Below are 21,558 nucleotides of genomic sequence, written 5' to 3' on the forward strand. Positions count from 1 at the left end.
TAACGGTTGGACTGGATGATCGTAAAGGTCTTTTCCAACCTAAATGATCCTATTATTCTATGATTTATTTTGAGTTTTGCATATGCTACCTTTAATACAGCACAAAGTTTGATATCCTGAAATGCAGCAGTGTATCAGCCAGACATGTCCTTGTAAATTAAACCTGCCCTGAATGAACACCAAAAAAACCAGACACCTTGTCTGGTTTTTACTTTTCATTCTGAGTGAGATGAGCCACAACCGCAGGCACAGGATGCAGCAACACAGGCAACGCTGAGTTCATTCCTCTGCATTACTGATATCTATATTAGGAAATAATGAGTTGGAAATCCTAGAAGAAAATTTGGAGGGTTAACATTCTTCCTTCCAGGGTGACTCTCCTGTAAGAACTTGCTAATAGCAGAAGACATTTTGTCAGGCAGGATAGATTAGGATGTGCACTGGGATGGAAGTATTCAAGTACTATTTCATCTGTCTTTCTCTCTTGCTCCTCCTGTTTCAACTATGAGGAGCTTCCTGTCTGAACGGATTGCAGTGGCTATCTCTGTATTTCAGATAAGCTTAAGACTCATGTAAAATGTGGTGCTGCTAATTACTCAAGACGTAATTAGCCCAAGGAAATGAGTCGCACATAAATAATGTGGAAGTTCAGCTTCATGACTCAAGAGATAAATTCATAGCCTTTTCAGAGTTGCCTGTCTTTAACATAAAATAGCAGAAAAGGATTATTAAGGAAGCTCTTCAAAATTCCCATTACCCCACTAATGAAGATTTAACACATTGCCCAGAAGACATGGTTGATCTTCACTCTGTAAGGTCCTTCCACCACATCAGCATTTCCATATCCCCAGCTGCTCTCATCAGAGAGGAAGCCAATAGTGACGTTGAAGAAGCAACTTATCTGCCTCCCAACTGAGAGTAAAGTACTGTAAGCACAGTCCATGCACAGCAGTGGGTAGGTAGTTAAGAGTGTTCCCCTTCATTAACTGGACTTCAAGTAAGCCACCTCTTGCATGCATGCCACAGGCTGCTCTGACCTACCTGGAGCTGTTAGGGTAATTAAAGTTCACTTCAGGATTGCATGCGTCAAGGACTGCACAGTAGAAAGGTGAAGTTTGACTTCATTTCCTATAAAGCTGCAAAGGACCAAAATCATGTAAGACATCTATAAAACAAGATTGGTTTGGATATTTAAGACAAGTTTCCCTCTATCCTGGGCACAGAAATGTTTGGCTTCAGTAAATGCCAGAGGCAGTGCTTGTATCAGCTGAGACCCAAAGATGTTAATGAACAATTTTCCCATGTTTTTCTTGCAGCCTCACTGAAAGTTGCAGGCTTCTCAGCTAGCTGTAACTCCTATTTTCTCTTGTTCATTTTTTGGGGGGGGTTGTTGGGTTTTTTTTACTTCAGAAGATGGCATTTTGTAAGTAATGAACAGCCAAACCTTAGGAAGAGTTGAATGAATCTCCAAATTATAACCCAGATTTTTCTGATAGTCTTATATCTTACCTCAGTGGCAGAGGTGACTGCTAAGTTCCCCTGGCAAAGATAAAAATGAACAAATAAATTAATGTGTGAAGATACAAGTGGGATTTCTTAACCAACTCATATACTCTTCAAGTTTTTTGTTGTTTAGCACTCCTTTGCCATCCAGGTCTTTAAGGATTAGCTATGTTGTCCTTACTATACTCATCTTTTTTGCCTTGCCTCCTGCCTCATTGCCAAGTTTCAGAGATATTATATTTGCTCCACCTTAATCCATTTTTTACACAATTTTTTTTTTTTTTTGTAAGCAATGGTAGTATTATAAGGTGACACTTTTAGTAACAGCCTAGATAGACACAGCGGAAAATCATTCCACTGGCCAAAATTACACACATTGATAGTCTGACATCAGATTCTTAAGTGGTGTGTGTCATGTAACATAAAACTATACTGTTGGGCTTCAGAGATTTGGAGGGGAATAAATGGCCAACCTAAGGCGGTTAGTAGTTGATTATAAACCCCATATATATGTATAAGAAGATAAACTAGTTATCTATATGACTAAAAGGCGCTTAACTTTTTTATCCATAATTCAAACACAGCATGAATATGTGAAATATTTCATCAGTAAACGGAAACAAAGCATATGAAGAGATATTTAGTTATTACTGGGTAGTAGGACTTCCCCATGCTTTTACCAGTACACACACCTGCTTTATGAGAACTACCTCCTTGTAGCTCTGAGATGAGCCATGCCCCAGTGGCTCCAGAGCAGCAGATGGCACCTCTCTTGCCATGTCTGAGTAGTGCTTGTGCACAGCTGCAAATCTGTTTTCTCATTCTTTCTTTTACAGTCAAGTAAGTTCTGCAGTGACAAGAAAGAGAGCAATTTTGGTTAAAAGCATATCTAGCTCAACAGAAAATCTGGCAAATGGGGGGAAAGGAAATTATACAATCGAGAGCAATCAGAAAATGATTTTGATGGGTGATTACTATCAGAGTGCAATGTTTCTACATGGATCCACAGGGCTTGATATGAGCCCAACTGCAATTTGACATTTGTATAAAATCATCAGTCCACATAAAAGACCAGCTTATGAATGACATGATTTTGTAGCATGCTGAAGAAGAAGGAGGACTGAAGGGACCAGGTATTTTCAGTCACTGAATACAATGGGTCTCCAGCTCAGCCAGAGCTGTCAGCTGAAATTGTGCCACTTTTTCTTTAAAATGAGCATGTCAGAATATGCTACTGGCTCCACTCTCTAAAGCTAAGATTCATTAGTATATCAATCACTAACCTTGAACAAGGTAACCCTTTAACCAGAGAAAACTCAGGTCTGTGGGGTTAAATGAGTTAAATAAATCTGTCTGTGCCCACTGTGTTCAAGTAGAGCTGGTACTTTCCTCCCAGCGTGTTCTCTGCCCACTATTTTTCAGTGGTCCACTGAGTTGCAACAAATCCTACATCAGCCTCTATTGGTCTTTAGTGGTCACTTTCCTCCTGTCATGTCTGAGACTGGGATATAGATCTATTTTCCTACATGCACTGATCCTTTCAGGATTCTCCTAAATTTCACCGAGGCTGCAGACAGATGCTTGCTGCTCCTATAATCCTACCCTTCCTCTATCTACATCCACCACACTGTCATTTTCTGGGAAAATGAAATACTCCTCTCCCTCCAGAGTGCCTCAGTTAATTCAGTGTGCAACTGCTAGGATAAGGCACACAGCCAATACCATGTGCTAAACCATGACAAACAACACAAAATTCTCTCACACATGTTCAAATAAAATAGGTTTAATATAAAGATTTAACTGTATATATGTGCAATTTCATATTATACATTTAAGGGCAGGAGAAGAAACCACAATTACAAAATAAAAATTACTTTATAAAAATTGGTGACTATGATAAAAATGTTGGTGTTACAGTGAGAAAGGAACTCGATATACAATACCCCCCATATTAATAGTTTGTGAAACTGTAAAGAAAGAAATCATGAGAAGTGAAACTAATTTCCTATTCATTTGACATTAGTAGGACTGAAGCTGGATTACCACCATCACTTATTTATGAAGCTGCTTTTTCTAAAAAAAAGTTGAAAATTTATGAAGCTCATAAACCACCAGACAGGCAGATAATTGAAAAGTTGGTAGAAGTCATTGCAGTGTGACACTCAGCGTGGGGTTCAGCTCATTAAGTGGGGTGCCTGAAATTTAGATGTCAATATGTAGCTATCTCTCTAACAACCCTTTACACTAGTCATCATTTAGGGTTTGTAATTGTAGGTGCCTACGGCCATTTTGAGACTCCCTGGGGTTCCCAGAAGTGTTAGGTTGGGTGCTCCAAACTGCACCCATCTCAGCAGAGGCAGCCAACCCTCACCTGGGTCTCCAAGTTCCCTCATTCTGATGGAGAAGGCCACAATAAAAACAAGTAGCCAAAAGCTAAATCTAGACAAATTAAAGTGAGAAATGATACACACTTTTTGGTGACTGTGATTAACTGTTAAGCAACAAGTGTAAAGTAAAACATCAAAGCTTGTGTCAGATTGTTTGTATTTTGGTTACTTCAAATCAAGACTGGATTTGAACCAAAAACCAAACTTAAAATAATTTGACATGGCTGAAGTTGTTAGCTCAATGCTTAGGTTGTGAAGAGGCATTTGTTGAAGGGGTATCATTTTTACAAGAAAATAGAAAACCAAAAGAGAGACAGATTAGGTGGGGAGAGAAAAACATCTTAACTCTAATTGTGTATCTTTCTCTACTTTAGTGTCCCAGATCCTCAGCTCAGAAATTTATTTAACTCTCACATGGGGGATAACAGGGAAATTAGTCTAATTTCTTTTGCTGTGGGAGAACAATACAGTGGCAACATGTACAAGGCAGCCAATTCTAATCTTTGAACTTTGTTTTATTTCATTTTTCTCTCTCTTAGGTTTGTTTTGTGTATTTCTCACTTAGATTTAATTTTCTTAGCTTTGATGCTGCTCTTTGTGATTCCTGGGTGAGATTTAGTCACTGGCAAAACTGCTCAAAAGGATTTGCATTTCTTGTGTGCTTGTCACTGTTTATGATCCTTGCTTCTCCCTTTTTCAAAAACTGTTGTTTTATTCACAGATGTGGAAAAGAATGGAAAGGAAACCGTTGCCACATAAGTGCTAAGCCTCTTCAGCCTCCAACTTCAAGTCTCCTTCAAAATGGTGGGTCTGTAAAAAGAAAAAAATATATTTCAATTCAATCTTTGAGTGTTTCCTCTTACTTATTTCTGTCTTTGATTGCTCTGATTTTGCAGATATTTGGATTGGGTTGGGTATCGGTTTCTTGCTGATTAAAATTACAGCTGCTGCCTTGTATTTCCTTTCGAAGAAGAAAGTGCCAGAAACGTAAGTGAAACTTTTATTTTGTGTAAAGCAGACATAAATGTGGCACAAAGCAATGGCTAACTGCCCAGTCTCATTGGTTTCAACTTTTAAATCTCCCCACAGTCCTTCATATGCAAGACTAAGCATAAAACCTAGCTTTGCAACAAAAGCTGACCTTAGTGGACCCCAGTCTGGAAACAATGAGTTATGGCTTGACTGCTTAGACTGTTTTGATTGCAACATTGTATGATTATTCTTAAATTATAAAATTCATCAACCACCTTAATAGCAGTAGCCCTGATTTTTGTACATGATTGTTAAATGTGAGAAATAAGAGGTATTTATGGTTTCTCGAAACCTCTCATGTTCAGTTTCTTAAAGGTAGATTCACAGCTCTTCCTGAAGCTACTGAGTACTGCATATACCTGGTGGGACATTTTTGCCCTAAATATTTCCATATTTACACACATCTGTGAACTTTCCCTGTGATAACTGGATGGGATAAAAATGTTTTTTTTCTATTTTAAAATATTAGGGGTTTTCATAAAAAGCTTTAATAAATTAGAAAAAATGCAAGCTGTAAGACTCCAGAATTATGTGATTTTTTTTAGAAATCATAGTGTTTGCCCACTCTCCTTCAGTTACTACAGACATACTCAAAATCTGACTTTCTCTTTTAATGTTGTATTAGTCTTCTTAATCAGTAGTTCTTTAGATGTGTCTCACCAATGTCACCTTATCCGTTCCTTCCACCCATTTCCCCTAACTCTTCATCTCACACCCATCATCCAATACTGTCATCTTGCACTAAGATCACCCCAGTACAGACCTCTTGGCTTGTGGTTCAAGGACCTGTCTTACTCGTGGTGAATGAGTGCTCTAGCTGGTGATTATTTATTTTTTCAAAAGCTATATTATTCCATCCAGTACTATGCTTGTGCAAAGAGCAACTAAATTGTCTTCTGACATCCTACTGCATAAAGTGCATCCTCAGTAAAGTAAAAAAATCAGCAAAATTGGTGGTGGTTTATTTCAAAATTTATTTCAAGTGCTTTGAATAACAGTACTAGTAGTACTAGAGATATCTCTTCATCCAGTTATTTGAGTTCAGAGTTTTTTAAGATACGCCTTAGACTGACAGTTCATTATTTCACAGATGTATTTCCTTGCCCTTCCTGTCAACCCTCTCATAATCTCTGCTTTCCCTTTCCTCCCTAATTTAAGATTCTTAAAATTTTTTTCCTGTTTCTTATTTTCCTCTAACACTTGTATTTCTTCTCTGCCCTTCTCTTGACTTATTCTGCTAGTTCCTTCTCTGTCATCACGTACCTACCACTGTCCCTTCCTCCTTTCAGCAATTCCTGTTGTGCATTGCCTTGTCCATTTTCATGTTGTTAGATTTCCCTCACCCCTCATTTTCTTCTCCAGAATTCATCTTCAAAGCTGTCTCTTTTCCTTTAAACTTGTGCTCTGCTATAGACCTTTCTCTCTTTGGGGATGTTGTTATCTCCCAAACTATCTACTGAACTATGCAGACTTCTGTCCTGACATTATTGCTGCTGACATGTCTCCTAACGCTTCATGCTACCCCTGACAGGTAGGGTTGTCTATGGACACAGAAGCAAAATATTAAAGCAGGAACATTTAGTGGTTGTGGTACTGTTAATTGAGTGCATAGTTTCACCTACTTCCTTTATGTCTGCTTCCTCTTCTGTAAAGTGGGAATAATCCACTTAATAAGCTTAATAATAAGAATTTCCTTATCTTACTTCACAGGGGCTTTAAGACTTAATACATTCGCATTTATACAACCTGCTAAGGTACATGTGGAAAGGCACCTGAGAAGCACAAGATTAGTTGTGTTGTAACAGCTACTTGGTTTTGGGGTTTTTTTTGGTAATTTCAATTAATATTTTTTCCAAAAAAAAAGTGTGATTTTTTTCTCAAAACATATTTGGTGGTTTTTTTAATCAACAAATGATTAATTATGCTACTTCTCCTGTGCTCTAAACACTCCCTTTTACCTTTTTCTTTCATAAATGCCTGCTTAAGGGTTACTGCACTGCCATCCACTTCTCTTATACCCATGTATCTCTATTCAAGGAAAATTTTTTCCCTTTTTTGTAATTATATATGCTAAAAAAAAATAAGAAGATATGAAAAGAATCAGAGATGTGAATAGAGGGTTAGAAAGTTTACACAGCAAAGCTCAATCTGGTCTTGATTGTTTTCACTGGAGCTGCCAAAAGGTAAGATATGATGATGAAAATTTCTGTGGTTCCAAGTTTTGTCTATTAGGAACTGACTAGGATTGTCAAATCATTTTGCCCACGATACAGAATAAAAAAACTTATTTTCATTGTTTTTAATCATAGTTGACTTAACATGTAAGTTAAAATGCATTTTATAGGCATCTTATCAAGAAATAATCTAGCTAATAAATGGCAATTTGAATGAGATTGTGAAATTGTGAAAACAATAAAATCTGAAACTTTGAATTTGAGAACATAAGTTCATCCAGGCAGTTTGTCTCTCCCTCTTCAACTACCTAGTGCCTAGAGTGATTTTTTATACAAAAATCATAGCTGGAAACATAGTAATAAATTGAGGCAAGTTGATCCTTGACTGCTTAATCAGTAATCAGAAGTGACTAGTCAAAATGCAGCCAATGTTACCATACTGAAGTTTGGATCTTTAAGATAAGGCTTTAGAATAAGAAATGACTTGTGTTTGCATAAGTCTGTAAAATGTACAATGTGACAGCACCACACAGAGGCATGAGATTTTACTCCTGATTTTTTTTAAGAGGATTTGATGAACTAGAGGAATTTAACTGTGCCCATGAATGATACTTTCCTACAATTCGTTTTCACTTCAAAGGCTTGTGTCTGCTTTCAGCCTTTGTGGGTCATGTTGTTTTCTTAAAGTCACTAGGCATTAGAGGCACTCCAGGAGTGCCTGCTTGGCCATCCTTTCACAGGGAACTTTTCACACACTTGAGCCCCTGTTTACTACCTTTTGATAAATCCTTTCGCTAGCTATTTTTAAATAATTTTTATTAGTGTCTCCTTTTTCCTTACTGGTGTAGAACCACACATATACTCATTGGCAGATGGTCCTCCAGAGACACATTAACAGTTGTAGGTGTTATCTTCCAGGACATTTTAAAATGGAGCACAGGTCCATCTATGCCTCAATGGAAGTAGCACAGAAATGTGCACAAGAGCTGGAGGAGAAGTTTCAGAGTTCAATAAAACTAATTTTTTCACCAGAAAACCAGGTAGCAGCCAGCAGGAGTAGGCTGGTGACCCCTTAGACAATTGCTTGCTGAGAAGTTGTCACTAACAGTGGTGAGAATCTGAGAGTCCCTCTTTTTCTTCACTGGAAAAAACGATAGTGCCTTAACCCCTCCTTTCAACCCAGAAAGAATTCCCTGCTTCCCCTTTGGTCTCTCCTTCTTCTCCTTCCTTTGCAAGAGTTTCATCTGTGATCTGCAGGCTTTAAACTCTTCAGTGCCTGAGTGGGAGTTACTGGAAGTCATCATATAAGTTTATTTCCTAATGGACAAAAACAACCCGCCACATGGCTTGGCAGCAGCATACTTCATTACCACAATGGCATTCAGATATGCAAGCTACTTCCCAGCTCCCAGCTGGGGATATGTGGAACTTTTGTATAGGAATCCCAAATCAGAGGAAGCTTCTAAGTTTCTCATTCCTATTCATGCTCCAGAGATGACGTTTTCTAGTCCAGAAGGGAAGGCTGCCAGTTACTCCACTCCTTCAGTGGCATCGGTCTTTATTGACCAAATAGAAGCAAAGCTTCTTTTTAGCTTCCATTTCATTGCAGCTGCCTTCTCATGCTTCATTCTACTTTAAAAAGTGAGAATGTGAAAAGTGAGTGACTTCCCGCCCAGCTAAGCTATGCTTCTTTGCTATTGCCTCCAAAGCAGTCAATGTCCCTGGATCCTTTCAGTTTGTTTCTTTCCTATTCTTCATCTGTGCCATCAGCTGCAATGCTAATGTACCACAGCTGTTATCAGTCCTGTCAGTCATAATGAACATAGAACATTAAATTTTCCAAAGAAGTGCATCAGTAATGTATCTTGCCACACAGGCAACAAAGTGAAAAACTGAGGTGCTCTGAGAAAATATTTTAAAATGATAGAAAATCATGGGAAAACAGGACACATAGAGGCCATTTTTTAGCCTGCTACAGGACAGACTCAATTGTATCACTTCTGGGTTTGTACTTGAAGACCTCTAGCAACTTGAATTTGATGGCATCCTCAGGCAACCCTGGTACCCTAGGTAGAAAGAAAGTTTACTATTGGAAAGTTTTTTTCTAACTGCTATGTCTGTTTACAATTTAAGTTCATTCCTATTCACCATGGACAAGAACAGATTATTCCCTTCCTCCTTGCAAAAAGCTTTTTATGTACTTGAAGGCAGTTGTCATGCCTCCTTACAGGCTGCTTTCTTTAGGCTAAACAAGCTCAGTGCTTTCAGCCTTTCTTCATGGTTAAGGTTTTCTTACAATTATGATGATTCCCAGTTGCTGTTGCCAGGATTTTCTCCAATTAGAGCATATGCTTCTGGAGGTCTAGTGTGGAGGAACGGATAGCGTATTCCAGGGGAGGCTCTCCAAGCAGATCTGAAGGACTGTCAGAGGTCATTGCTGACTATGCCTCTGTTCCTGTATCCCAAACTGATAAACAGAATGACAATACAATTACATTCATTGAACCATTTTCAGCTTGTGAACTGGGAGACAGGTACTGTTCTTGTAGAATGAAAAAAAAAAAGATACAGTTATATGAGAAAAAGAAAAACAAACTAGGAAGCAGCAGCCACAACTGTTGTTTGGGAGTTACTATCCAAATCCACTCCTTCTTCTGTAGAATATTTTTTTTTTCTGAAGGATGAAACCAAGTGCTATCATCAGAAGTCTTCAGTTTTTCTGAAACATACATCTCTCAACCACCACACATAGGAAAGGTTGCAAAGAAACAAGAGGTGACATGCTGAAACAGAGCAAATCTCTTGGTCTATAGCCTTCAAGATCACCAACATGAAAGATGCAAAGGACTCGTTTAAAAAAAAATAAATAATTAGGTTTCCTAAAGTGACTCAAAAGGTACAAAGTGCAGACCTAGGAAGCCCAGACAGCATATTAACAGCCTAATCAAGCATCCAAGTGAATTGTAGATGATTCTAAATGCAGCTTTTGGAAAGTCTACCCTCCTTGCATCACACCTCCCGATTCTCCTGTGGGATGTGCAAAATATAGCCTACTTCTGCAAAACTAAATTTAGTGTAAAAGGCTTTATAAATGCTTTGGATATTGAGATCATGAGTTATAGTTTCTGTTTAGAACAGAAGCTTTAGAACATATATAAATAATTCTTTTAAGGGCTTATTTTAATCAGTAACTTAATTGTAATTAAATCTTTGGTCCACTAGGATTTTGTCATTGTTGTTATGGACCTGATGATAAACATGCATCTAGTTCTGTATTTCATACAAATGTGAGTATTGACTGAAAGAAATATTTGATTTTTCATTGAAAGCTACATTGAAAACTACAAAATTCTGACCTATTGCATCCAAACAAATGAAATCTGGATACTTTAATTTTCCATTAAAAAGCATGATGTTACTCAGTAGTCCCTTTATACACTGGCAGGTTTTTTGTGGAGCGTGCAAATTCCTCCCATCTCTGTGAAGTTGTAGTGGAGCAACCTATGACAAGGCAGTAGTTTTTGCTACTAAAGAATGCAGACGAGCTTAGCAAAGCTATGACCCATGTGACCTCATCCCAAGACGATTAATCCTCTACTTTCTTATTGTGGTATTTCTGGTTATGTTAGAAAACCCAGTTCTCTCTGAGCTGCCTTACCCACATGTTTGAGTCTTTTCTTTTTTTTTTTCCCTAAACCATCCTGTGCTTGACATTTTTAACCCTAATTATTCCTTGCTTGGTACAGTCTTCTGAACTTGGCTTTTATGGGTTTTCTTCATAAATGAGATTTATAAACATTTCACATTGATTAATTGTTCTGGACCATAATTTTTGTGAGCGATGTATTACCCTTGCTCTTACTGTACAATGGTAACACATACATAACTTTCTCCCCATCATGAGACCTTGTGATGGGCATATTGCTCTTTACTGTAGCAATAAGCTATCATTTTCTAGCAGGACCATGTTTCATTTATGTCAAGTAACAGCAAGCACTGCAAGAATGAGCTTAAATCAAGCCACTGCAATACATTTATTTAAACTGCCCAGTCAAGCAGTTTAAAATTAGGGTGTAAACTAGTGACCAGATGGCAACACTCACCCCACTGATTAATACTGCATTTTTATACTTTCCTCAGCAGTATCTATATTGGTGACAGAGTACGGGAGTGGGCATACCATTGCTTTGCTCTAATAAGGAAAGCTTTGAATTTCTAATTAACTAAAAATCTAATGTGTTGTGTTTACTTCTAGGGATGTATGCACAACATGTAAAGTAATGTGAATGTGTCATCTCAGTTCCCAAGCACAGACTACTTCAGGCAGTTACCACCTCATCCAACTGATGGATTATAGCACTTGTGTAAACAAGTGATTTAAATTTTCACTTGTATATTCTTTAAGGTCTTTTAAGTCATTCAAAATTTCAGAAATTTTTAAGGATAATTATTGGTATCCCTTAGAAAGAATTGTTTGCTACAGTCACAAACAGGGTGTAACCATATATATGTTTGTATAAATACATTCACATATATGCATCTATGTGTATATATGTGCAACATATATGTTACATGTAAGGTAATATATTCAAGGTGACTTCCAAAGCCCTGCTTTTGCAAAAAGGTTCCTAAGAACAGCATAGAACTTAAGAAAGCTTACTCTTCACTTCACCTAAATCTGCGGTGCATAAATTCAACCAGTGCTCATATTTTGGGCCATAAAATTCCCACAGTCCCTAAGGTTAGGTGCCCCACTACATATGCTCTTCATGATTCAGACCTAAAGTAGAGGGACACCTGAAATCTTCTAGACAACCTGAGCAAGACTCAATTTTCATGCTTGAGAAAACCCCCCACACATAGTCAGGACCAGTTTCAGCACTAAACACAGCAACCACAGACACGCTGTTGAAGAACTCAGCCAGCACTCTCTTTGGTGCCCACAGTTTGGCACAGTATCCTGCTGGTTAGTTATCCTCCTCGCAGAGGAAGCTGGAGATCTCTGTTCAGCATCCTTCCTGCTCTCAGGACAGACCAAAGTACTCAGCGTGTTCTTGTCCAAATAAGCAATATATACGTCTCTCACAAATTGCTCAAGTCCAATGGGGGAGTGGGGGATGAAAGAGAATCAGACCCGTCCCTATCCTTACAATTTCCTATTGGCACATTAATGTGGCTCCACTGTGAATTGTGTGACTTGTGTTGCCCTTTGGAAGTGTCTCCACTGATTGTAAGCAGAATTGATGTGCTTAATTCTGTATCATGCTGTTAGGCCACACAGTTGGTTTGTGATGTCTAAATGAGACACCAAAATTAAGGCATGCAAATCTGACCCTTTGGGCACTAGTTTAGAAGCAGAGCCAAGTTCCTTGAAAACTTATCTGAGTTTGCTTCTGGCCTCAGGTTTTCTGAGCCATGGTGTGATTTTAGAGTAAAAAAATCAATTCTGTGTACATTTTGTGGACTTTATTCAGGCGGATTAGCATGTGAATATACACTTAGGAGGCATATAAATAAAGTAATATAACATAGCTTCACTAAACTAACTAAAAGCATCAGAATATCATGATTTATTATGGTTAAGATCAAATGAACAAATCAACAGGTTCAATATTCAGCTCTCCACATTGCTGTGTCAAGTAATCAAACTGAATTACGAGACTGGCATTAGAAGGAATTACTTTCTGGCAGTCTTGTTGTGAAAGATTTTAAGGAGACATGTCTGTTTTAGTCTAAAACCCAGACTTAGATTCTTGCACTCATTTAACTCATAAGGCAATATATTTCTGTAGCCTACCTGTGCCTTCCTCCGAAGCATCCGTTATGGTTTTAGTTCTCTGCAAAAGAAATCAGGCGGTGTGTCTCCCCTGTGGCTCTTGCTGAGGAACAACAGCTTCCCTTCCCAACATCTCCATCAGCTGTGTTTCTGTGACTGCTCTTGTCCCCTCAGTCCTGCCTGCCACAGTAACACAGAACCTGTCTATCAGTTCCTAGGGAGACACTGCTTAAACCGTCTGCAGGAGCAGCTTTGGAATAGAAACACTTTTTAATACAAGAAAATCCATCTCTCAATCATTGAGATTGCATATTAGCTTTAGGGAACTTTTTATTTTAGAATACTGTACAAACACATCCTTCTATGTACACAAAGGCATGTATATGCTCTTAGTCATAAACACATTAGTGAAAAAAAACATAAATGCATCTCTTCAAAAGCAAAGATTTAAAAAAAAGTGTGTTTCTGCTTCATTCTTCAGTAATTTTAACTAATTCAGCTGTTGTTTTTTACATGGCATTGGAACGGTTTTGATGATTTCAAGCATTGTGGAATATTAGCAACCAGTCATCTATTTGGAATAAAAATTTAGATGTAGGCAGAAAGTTCCATCCCCAAATATCCTTTGCTTTTGCAGAATTAATGGGATTAACTGCACAAGTCATAAGTGCTCCAAAATAGAGGAATATGTGAAGGCCTCTGTCAAACTTCTAGCTGAGGTAGTGGACATGAGACCCATAATTAGTAAAATTTGTCCTTTTCATCTGTTATAAATTGCTTAAGGCATTGTGTTTATTCATGAAACCTTTGCATTCCAATAATTTCAGTGATTCTTTAAACATTTCTGGTTTTGTAGCAAAAGGTATGGGGAGCTTTTATAGCTTTAAAACTAATTCTGATTATTTTGACCTAAAATGCAAGTTGTTTCTTAATTCTTGGAGAAAAAAGTTCTTACAACAATTGAATAACAAACGTGTTCTTGAACTCGGAGCCTAAGACTGATGTTAATTACTGAATTGCTAGTCTGACAGTAGCAAAACACAGAACATGATCTCATCACATGTAAACAAATTATAACAATGCAACTTCTTAGCGAATATCATGTTTTATTTAATGTATAGCACTGTACTTCCATTTTATGAATACCGAATAGCTCTATGCATATCCAAAAGCATATATATATTTTTAGCAGCAACAATTGAAAAAATGTTATTTTAACCTACACACCACTTACTTACACAGAACTTTGGTTTAATTTCATTCATTTCATTAGAGGTCAGTCGGAAATATATTTAGCCATCTATATTTTTTGACTCAAGTCTTTTCAGCCTGAAACTGTTTAGTTCTTTGACAGCCTGTGTGATATTGTGGGTCATTTTGTTGTTGTTTGCTTGACTTATCAAGGAAACTGGAGGAAACCGCTAATGGTTCTTTTGCCAATCCATTGTACAAAAACCTTAGCTCATCTGGAAAAGTAAAGGTAAGTAGCAATAGCTGTTTCTATACATTCAGAAAAATGTGAGGGTGTAGTCCTCAAATAAGTTTTCCATTAAAAAAAACTGTGTAATTCCTCACTGAATGCTATTTAATAAAAGAAGTAAGAATTAAAAATTACTGCAGCACTCAGGTCAGTTCCAGTGCATTTTCCAAACTTCGGCAGATTTGAAATCAGCTCAGTTTTGAGAACATCTTGATGTTTATAACTAATACTGACTGTGGGCTGCTGAATCTGAGAAAAAAAAGAGTTTTGGATGAAATATTTAGCCTGACATATAGAAGAAAAAGCTCGTTAGAACTTGTCTCCTTTTGCTTCTGGAAAAAAAATACAAAGCAAAGACCCAACAACAAAAAACCACCACCACAACAAAAACAAAATGCATGATTCAGCACCCAAGTTGCCTTTGCACACTCACTTAACTTTAATGACATAGTTTATACCACTTCCCAATACCTTAAATGTACATTACTATTCCCTTCACTGTAAAATTCACCTTGACATTGAACAAACACTTGGTCACACATTATCCTAATACCATTTGTTGATCATAATTAAGAGACTGCTAGAGTAACAAAGAAGTTTGTGAATAAAATGTATATCTAAAAGTGAACATATTGCAGCAAAAGATTTCAAGGCAAGATTTAATTATCAAATTACAGTGGTGGCCAAAATTTATGTTTTACATTTAACAAGAGAAATATGATTGACTTAAAATGCAGCTGTCTCTGCTATTTGATTTATCATTGAAAATAATACAGAAATAACACCTTGTAGCTAAAAGGAGCAAAAAAAAAAAATGTTTAAAACATCCTTCCTGCCCTCATTTTGATACTACCTTTATTAGCATAGAAAGAACTAGGCTTGGTTTGAAACAGAAAATAAAACTTCCTTGTCCCTTCCAAAGTCAGTAATATAAGATTCCACTGCAGCTTTGAATAGGATTAACTATGACATGCCATTTACTTTCTATAAAAGGTTCCTTACACCTGATTTTAGAGACATTAGATCAAATTAATTCACTTACAGGTTGGGGTTTGTGAGAGCTCCAAGCTGGAAACGTTCCCATCACAATCATGTCCAATTTATCAGGACATTTTTATTTTAGTTAAAATAGATTTCTGACAGGCTTCGTTTAATAGCAAGTTGAAAAACAGAAGCACAGTGTCAGGAGAGACATTTTCATAGAAGACAGCCTCAGGCACTGTGATTGAAGTCCAGGGCTGTACCAGATTTTCCTCTGTTTTCTTTAAGATTGGGAAAATATGTGTTTTCACTAATTCTTCCTTTAAAAGGGAAACCAAGAGGTATGAGTTTTCGCTGACTCTGACGAGCCCTAAATCTGAATGGTGTATCACCAATCAAAGGATATGGTAAAACATGAGCAACAGCTCTTATCTCCAGCTGAATACCCACAAGTTACATAGTTGAGGACGTCTGTAAGTTTTGTAAAGAACAATTCTCCCTGGACCTTTCTGAACACCGAAACCATGAGGGCTTAGTGGTGCCACACACTTGCTTGTAATATTGCCTCATAGTTTTGGATCCATAGAGCGTGTTACTCAGCCAGCCACATGGAAGGATATTTCTGAAATACTATTTGCAGCTCGCTAAAAATATTCTGAAGCAGTTTTTTTCTTTTTATAGTCTCCTGGGTATGCCCCCTCACCCGTTGTTCAAATCAGTGTTTCTCCATGGCATGAGGTATGTAATAACACATTTCTCTTCTAAAGTAGGGTATGTGTTGGGCTATTAGATGAAATTAATTTGCAGAGGAAAGGGAAAAATGTCACTTAAAGTGAATGGTATATTGCTACTCATAATGTTAGCACTTCTGGAAATCTGAGAAAGATGACCAGGGTTGGATTGGCTGACAAGGACCTCGTAATAGCAATTTCATTAATGCTGCTTACAGTAGCTACATGTTACACCATACAGTAGTTCAGCACCTTCCAGTAAGACAGATGCTGAAGAAAATGTTTAGAACTACAAAAGTCCTCACCTGAAGAGTTCATATTATCTCTTTTCTCATACATTCCTCATTCAAGAAAATTAGAACCAGTCATTTAAATTACAATACTATGTACCAAAATTAGTGACCCACTGCAATTACACTGCTGTACACAGATTGCCTCAAAATAATACTATATATGTATTAAAGCAAGAGCTCTGGAGACAAGTAAAACAAAGGTGGGCATGGGTACAGAAGGTTAAATGACTTGATCAGTTGTATGTGGTGGACAATGGTTTCAGTGGAGCTATGCTAATTTTTATCAGCTGAAAATCTGGTCTAAAAAGTTTAGAGATTTTATAGTTTGCTTTGAACTTAACATCTTATGTTACTTCTGTAATGAGTCTACAGCCATTCATATGTCCATTCTAACAAACGAATTGAATGACTTGCTTTTTAAATTTCTTTTATGTTTTTTGTGTTAGTATCTGTTTAATGAAGATGTGAATGCTACTTCTTTTCCAAATCCTCTCTATGGTGAAGCACCAGAAGACATGGAGAAATTATGCAGTTCCTTGAAAACAGACATAAAACAGGATCAATATTGCTTGTAACTCTTTGCCTGAAGATTTGTTCTAAAATCTGAAAGTATGTCATGATACTGTAGCATTTGCAATATGAATGAATAACTCTTTGCAGAATAACTCTTTTATTAAAATAATTATGTTCAGAAAGTAACTTTATATAAAAAATGGAATCCATACATAAGTAAAACATATATATATAGTCTTCTGTCATTTCTATTGGTGCAGAAAGAGATTGGTAACTATAATTATGAATTCATTTTACATTTGTACAGTTCAAATTCCAGCATGTTAATAAAATGTTTAATCAAATCCAGATTCTTGAGGTTTGGGAATCATAATTCTATGTCTATTATTTGAGAAATGATGACTTAAATACTTCTGTAATTTTGCATTAGAAAGGGATTTTAAAAGGCTATTTTAGCATTCCGAGGGGCAGAAGCAAAAGAAAAGTCTTTGTATAATTAGAAACATATCAAGCTAAATCAAAGATGGTCATGAATCATGGATTTGTATATCAGATCAGCATGTGATTCATCAATGTGACATACTAGTATGTACATTTATTTTTTAAAAATATGTTTATTATTAACCTCGATAATCATATGTGACCAAATTCCCTTCTGGTCAGCTCTACAGTGCTTACCACAGCGCTACTGATAAATTTAGCTTTGTGGTTGACAGAGGGTGGAAACTGGCATGTTCAGGAAACAGTATTTCTGCTGAATAGGTTGGCCTCCCACAGAGCTGAAACTTATGTCATCCCATGCCTACATGAGAAAGATATTGGGGGGCACTTCTGGATTGTCTCCTGATTTTGAGTGTCATCCTCTGTGATACCAGGGATAGCTTGTAATAGTGTTTACATTTTAAATAACCTGACAATATGTCACCTTCCATAATGCCTACTTGAATTATGTGGTGGTCATTTTTAGCTTGAAGGCTTAAGTGTTCCTGCTGTGCTTGTGTTTCCCTCCCTTACTGTATTTCCACAGCCTACTTAGTTTGAAACCCATTGGAAAGTTTCAAATATACTAAACACCTACAAATTTGATAAAAACAGACATCTGGATACTAGACAGTATCTCTGTTAATAACTTCATTCAGGGAAAGCTGAAATGCTTGACATTTATAAGACTTTCGAGACTCCAGACAGAAAAGCATGTTGAAGCCTGGCTTCATTCCATCATGCACGGGACTGCTTGTTTTGGGTTGGGTTTGGTTTGGTTTTTCTTTCACTTTTTCTTAATAGCATAACAGTAGTCCATATCCTTCTACCTGGGGCCACAGAACTACTTTCTGACTTAGGTTTTCTTATCTGACTGGCATGTTGTTTCATGGGTATCAGAAGTAACAAGGCACAATTCCCACAGATGTTTGTCCATCATTCTCTCCATACCTTTCTGGCAATATGCTCATAAGTACCTCTCTGCCGCATTGTAAAACCTCCAATTTCTCTTTCCCCTCTCTTCTGTAATCCACTGTAGTATCCTCAGTTCTTCCCCAAGCTCCACAGCCTACCCCAAAACTTTCTCTCTTCAGCTTGTTTCCCTGACATGTCCTTAGCTACAAACCGAAAAAGAAGCATCCATCGCTGTCTGGCCCAGAGCTACACACGTGCTGAGCAGCTGCTGTACGTTTGGCTGGTGGGCCGGCTGGCGGCACAGGTGACAATGTCACACTGCAACTTGTCCTCCTCTGTGCCCTGAATTTGTACAGCTGTCTCTTGACCCACTGCTACTTTAATGACACTGCTCAGAGCTTCATGTCTTCCACACACACACCTGCCTTAACGCCAAGCTTGGTTGGAAATTACCAAATGTTATTCATGGAGGTTTTAAATAAGGAACTGTGACAAGGGGATCACACATGCTCTTTTCTTTCTGAAGCAAGGTTAGTAAGACAAAAGCATAGAATTTGCTTACTATACTTGCACTTGTTGAGACACAGAGAATACACTTGATCCAGCAAAATGCCAAGTGCCTCCAGCACCTGAACTCTGGTATTTTGACAAATCTGAGATGATTCATCTCCACATTATAAACAGGCATTGAACATTCCTACAAAGTCAAGCCCATGTAGTCAAATTCTCATTTATTCTGCAATGGACTAGAACAGCTTTCAGAATGTCATTAAATACCAAAATGCTGGTTATGCCATAGTCCTTAAATCTCCAATCATTGTGTCACACTATGTATATCTATAAAAAACTGCAATAATGAAAAGGATAAAATTAATAATGGTAGAATTTTATCACATTCTCCCTTATGAAACAATATACATTTATTTTACTATTAAGGGTACTCATATTTTAATGTCCTAAATAGAAGCATATGATTATAAAGAATTATTGTAAAAGAACTCAAAGAATATCATATTTCTCATCAGTAACTATTTCCTGAGAGAACTGTGACTCTTCCGGATTATCTCTGAGGGAAGGTAGGCCTTTCACCAGAATAATTTTCCACTTTTATAATTGATAGAATGTTTTTAAAGAAAGTGTTAAAAATCAGACTTTTCATCTTCCTGAATTTTAATCATTTTTTATTGTTCTGATTTCACCACGAACAAAATATTTACTTATATTCACTGTATGGTTATTGTCTCTTGCCTAACAGATGACTCACAACAGCCCCAGACTAAAATGTTTCAGACAAAAATTATACTTTTTATTTCATTTTCTGAAACTTTTCAGTACTTTGAACCAAAGCAGTAGAATTCATATTTTCAGCCATCCTTGCCACAATTCCAATTTCAAAATCTAAAGAATATGACAGGAAAAAAAATACTGTTAAATCTTTCTACATATGTTTCTTACTTCTCCCAATTAATACTAGCCCTTGACTAAATACCCTCTGTAAGCTTATGTTGTTATTGTCAAGTAGTAAATATGAATTGTTTCCAAGGGGCCTGTTTTCTGGGAGTAAATTAGAAGATGGATACTCTATACAGATGATGAATACTGTACTTAGCTTAGTTTAAACATGTTTGTACATTAATGATCCAAGGTAACAGCAGAAATTAATTACAAGACAAAACTTCTAACAAAACCTAATACCACCTGCAGTGTGCTCTTCTCAGAGTTGTTTCACCTCCCAAAATCTCACAGTCATAAAGAATGCAGGCAAGCAAGTCGCTTGCTTTTGGCTAATCTGCATTTCCAAACAAGCCATAGTTCTGGTACATATCAACAACTGTGTTTCACACACAGATAGCCAGATCCTTATCTTAGAAAGGGTCATTGTATTTACAGCTTGTTCCAATACTTGCCTTGACATCTGCCACTGGCCACTACTCTGTGATTTTGGAAGAGGTGGAGAAGAGAAGAAGGATCTTATCTTCTGTTTAAAAAACTTTATGTGGCTGCGTGCCCTCCTCCTTGCCAATACCGAAGGGCTCAGGCCTTGCTCAGTGCTTCCCTTTGGGCTCATCGGTTACACTATTGCAGCTGAACCGGTGCTTTGTTCTGCTGCCCCGTTTCTGCATATACTCCTGCATCTGTTGGCCATTACAATTAAGATGCCCATGGATGTAGTCCAGGTGCTTGCTGATGGCGGCTTTCTCTCATCCTTGCTGTTTCACCAGTAACAGACTGATCAGATAGAAGGTGATAAAATTGATCAACCACATGATCTAATTTTGAAGTTATTCTGGCTTTGAGCTGGAGGATGGCTTAGATGTCATCCAGAAGTCCTTTCTGACCTAAATGTTTTTATAGTTCTATGATTCCATGGTGTAGGTGGTACCCAGTTCCTCCTTGACAACACTGTCCTTATTCAGTTCTCTCTCCAGCTTGTGTCATGCAGGTGTATGTTTGCTGAGGTCATTCTGAAGCCAAGAGTATCCTCAGCTCCCCCTTACAATTTATTATTCGCTCAGCTGTGGTTGAGCCCTCTGGCACAGCTTTTGACTTTTTCCATCACCTGTTTCTGTATCTGACACAGCTGGAGATAGGCTCTTGGATTAGTTAGAGTCTTGATCTGATCTGCTGCATCTTAATTGGACTTGCTGTCATATGTGAACACCAGAGCCACCTAGAGAATGTCCACTCTTAGTAGCCATCAAGTTGGTAAGTGTTCAATTAATCTTGTCCTCAGGTAGATGCCTACCCTAGAGTGGAGTAAATGGAATTCTTGCACCTCCTAATTCTTTCTGTTGACTGTAAAGACAGTCTAGACATGATGTCTGCAATGAAGATGTCCCCATTTAACAATACGAAGCCATTCATACTGTCTTAGTTAATTCCAAATTTCATTAATGTATGTAAGTGACATGGAGAGTCTCACTGATAATCCTCCTTACAAATGTACATACAAATGCTCTCTTATACACAGACATTTTCCAGACCTCTCTCTTTTTGTACAAACCAGACAAAAAGAGCTTAATGGGTACATATAACATGCAGTAATGCATCTGTCAAAACCTGACATCTTCTTTCATTTTCAGTTTGTGTAGGGGAAGAGAGGGAGAAGTAGGTGGGGAGAATTCATATATAAGTTAACAAAAATGGAAGTTCATAAACACCTAAGTAGAAAAATCTATTGACGGCTGTATTGCTCCATGTAGATTACAGCAAGTGAGAAGTCAGGCATCTGACACGCAACACACTTCTTCTCTGGAAGTACTGTTTTTCAGTCATTTACTTTCCAAGGTACC

At 37.5% G+C, this 21,558-nt stretch overlaps 1 protein-coding gene across 1 annotated transcript in view; it reads left to right on the forward strand.

Moving 5' to 3' along the window:
* Positions 1–16,932, forward strand: part of MALRD1 (MAM and LDL receptor class A domain containing 1) — a 295,191-nt gene extending 278,259 nt beyond the window's left edge. The window contains exons 36-40 of the mRNA XM_010562756.1: positions 4,612–4,694; positions 4,787–4,877; positions 14,277–14,352; positions 16,015–16,071; positions 16,804–16,932. Coding sequence (XP_010561058.1) covers positions 4,612–4,694; positions 4,787–4,877; positions 14,277–14,352; positions 16,015–16,071; positions 16,804–16,932 — 436 coding nt within the window. The remainder of the gene's footprint in view (positions 1–4,611; positions 4,695–4,786; positions 4,878–14,276; positions 14,353–16,014; positions 16,072–16,803) is intronic.
* Positions 16,933–21,558: the final 4,626 nt, after the last annotated feature.

This window comes from Haliaeetus leucocephalus, unplaced genomic scaffold, assembly GCF_000737465.1.
Source record: "Haliaeetus leucocephalus isolate CR32 unplaced genomic scaffold, Haliaeetus_leucocephalus-4.0 Scaffold0, whole genome shotgun sequence".
NCBI classification, from domain to species: Eukaryota; Metazoa; Chordata; class Aves; order Accipitriformes; family Accipitridae; genus Haliaeetus; species Haliaeetus leucocephalus.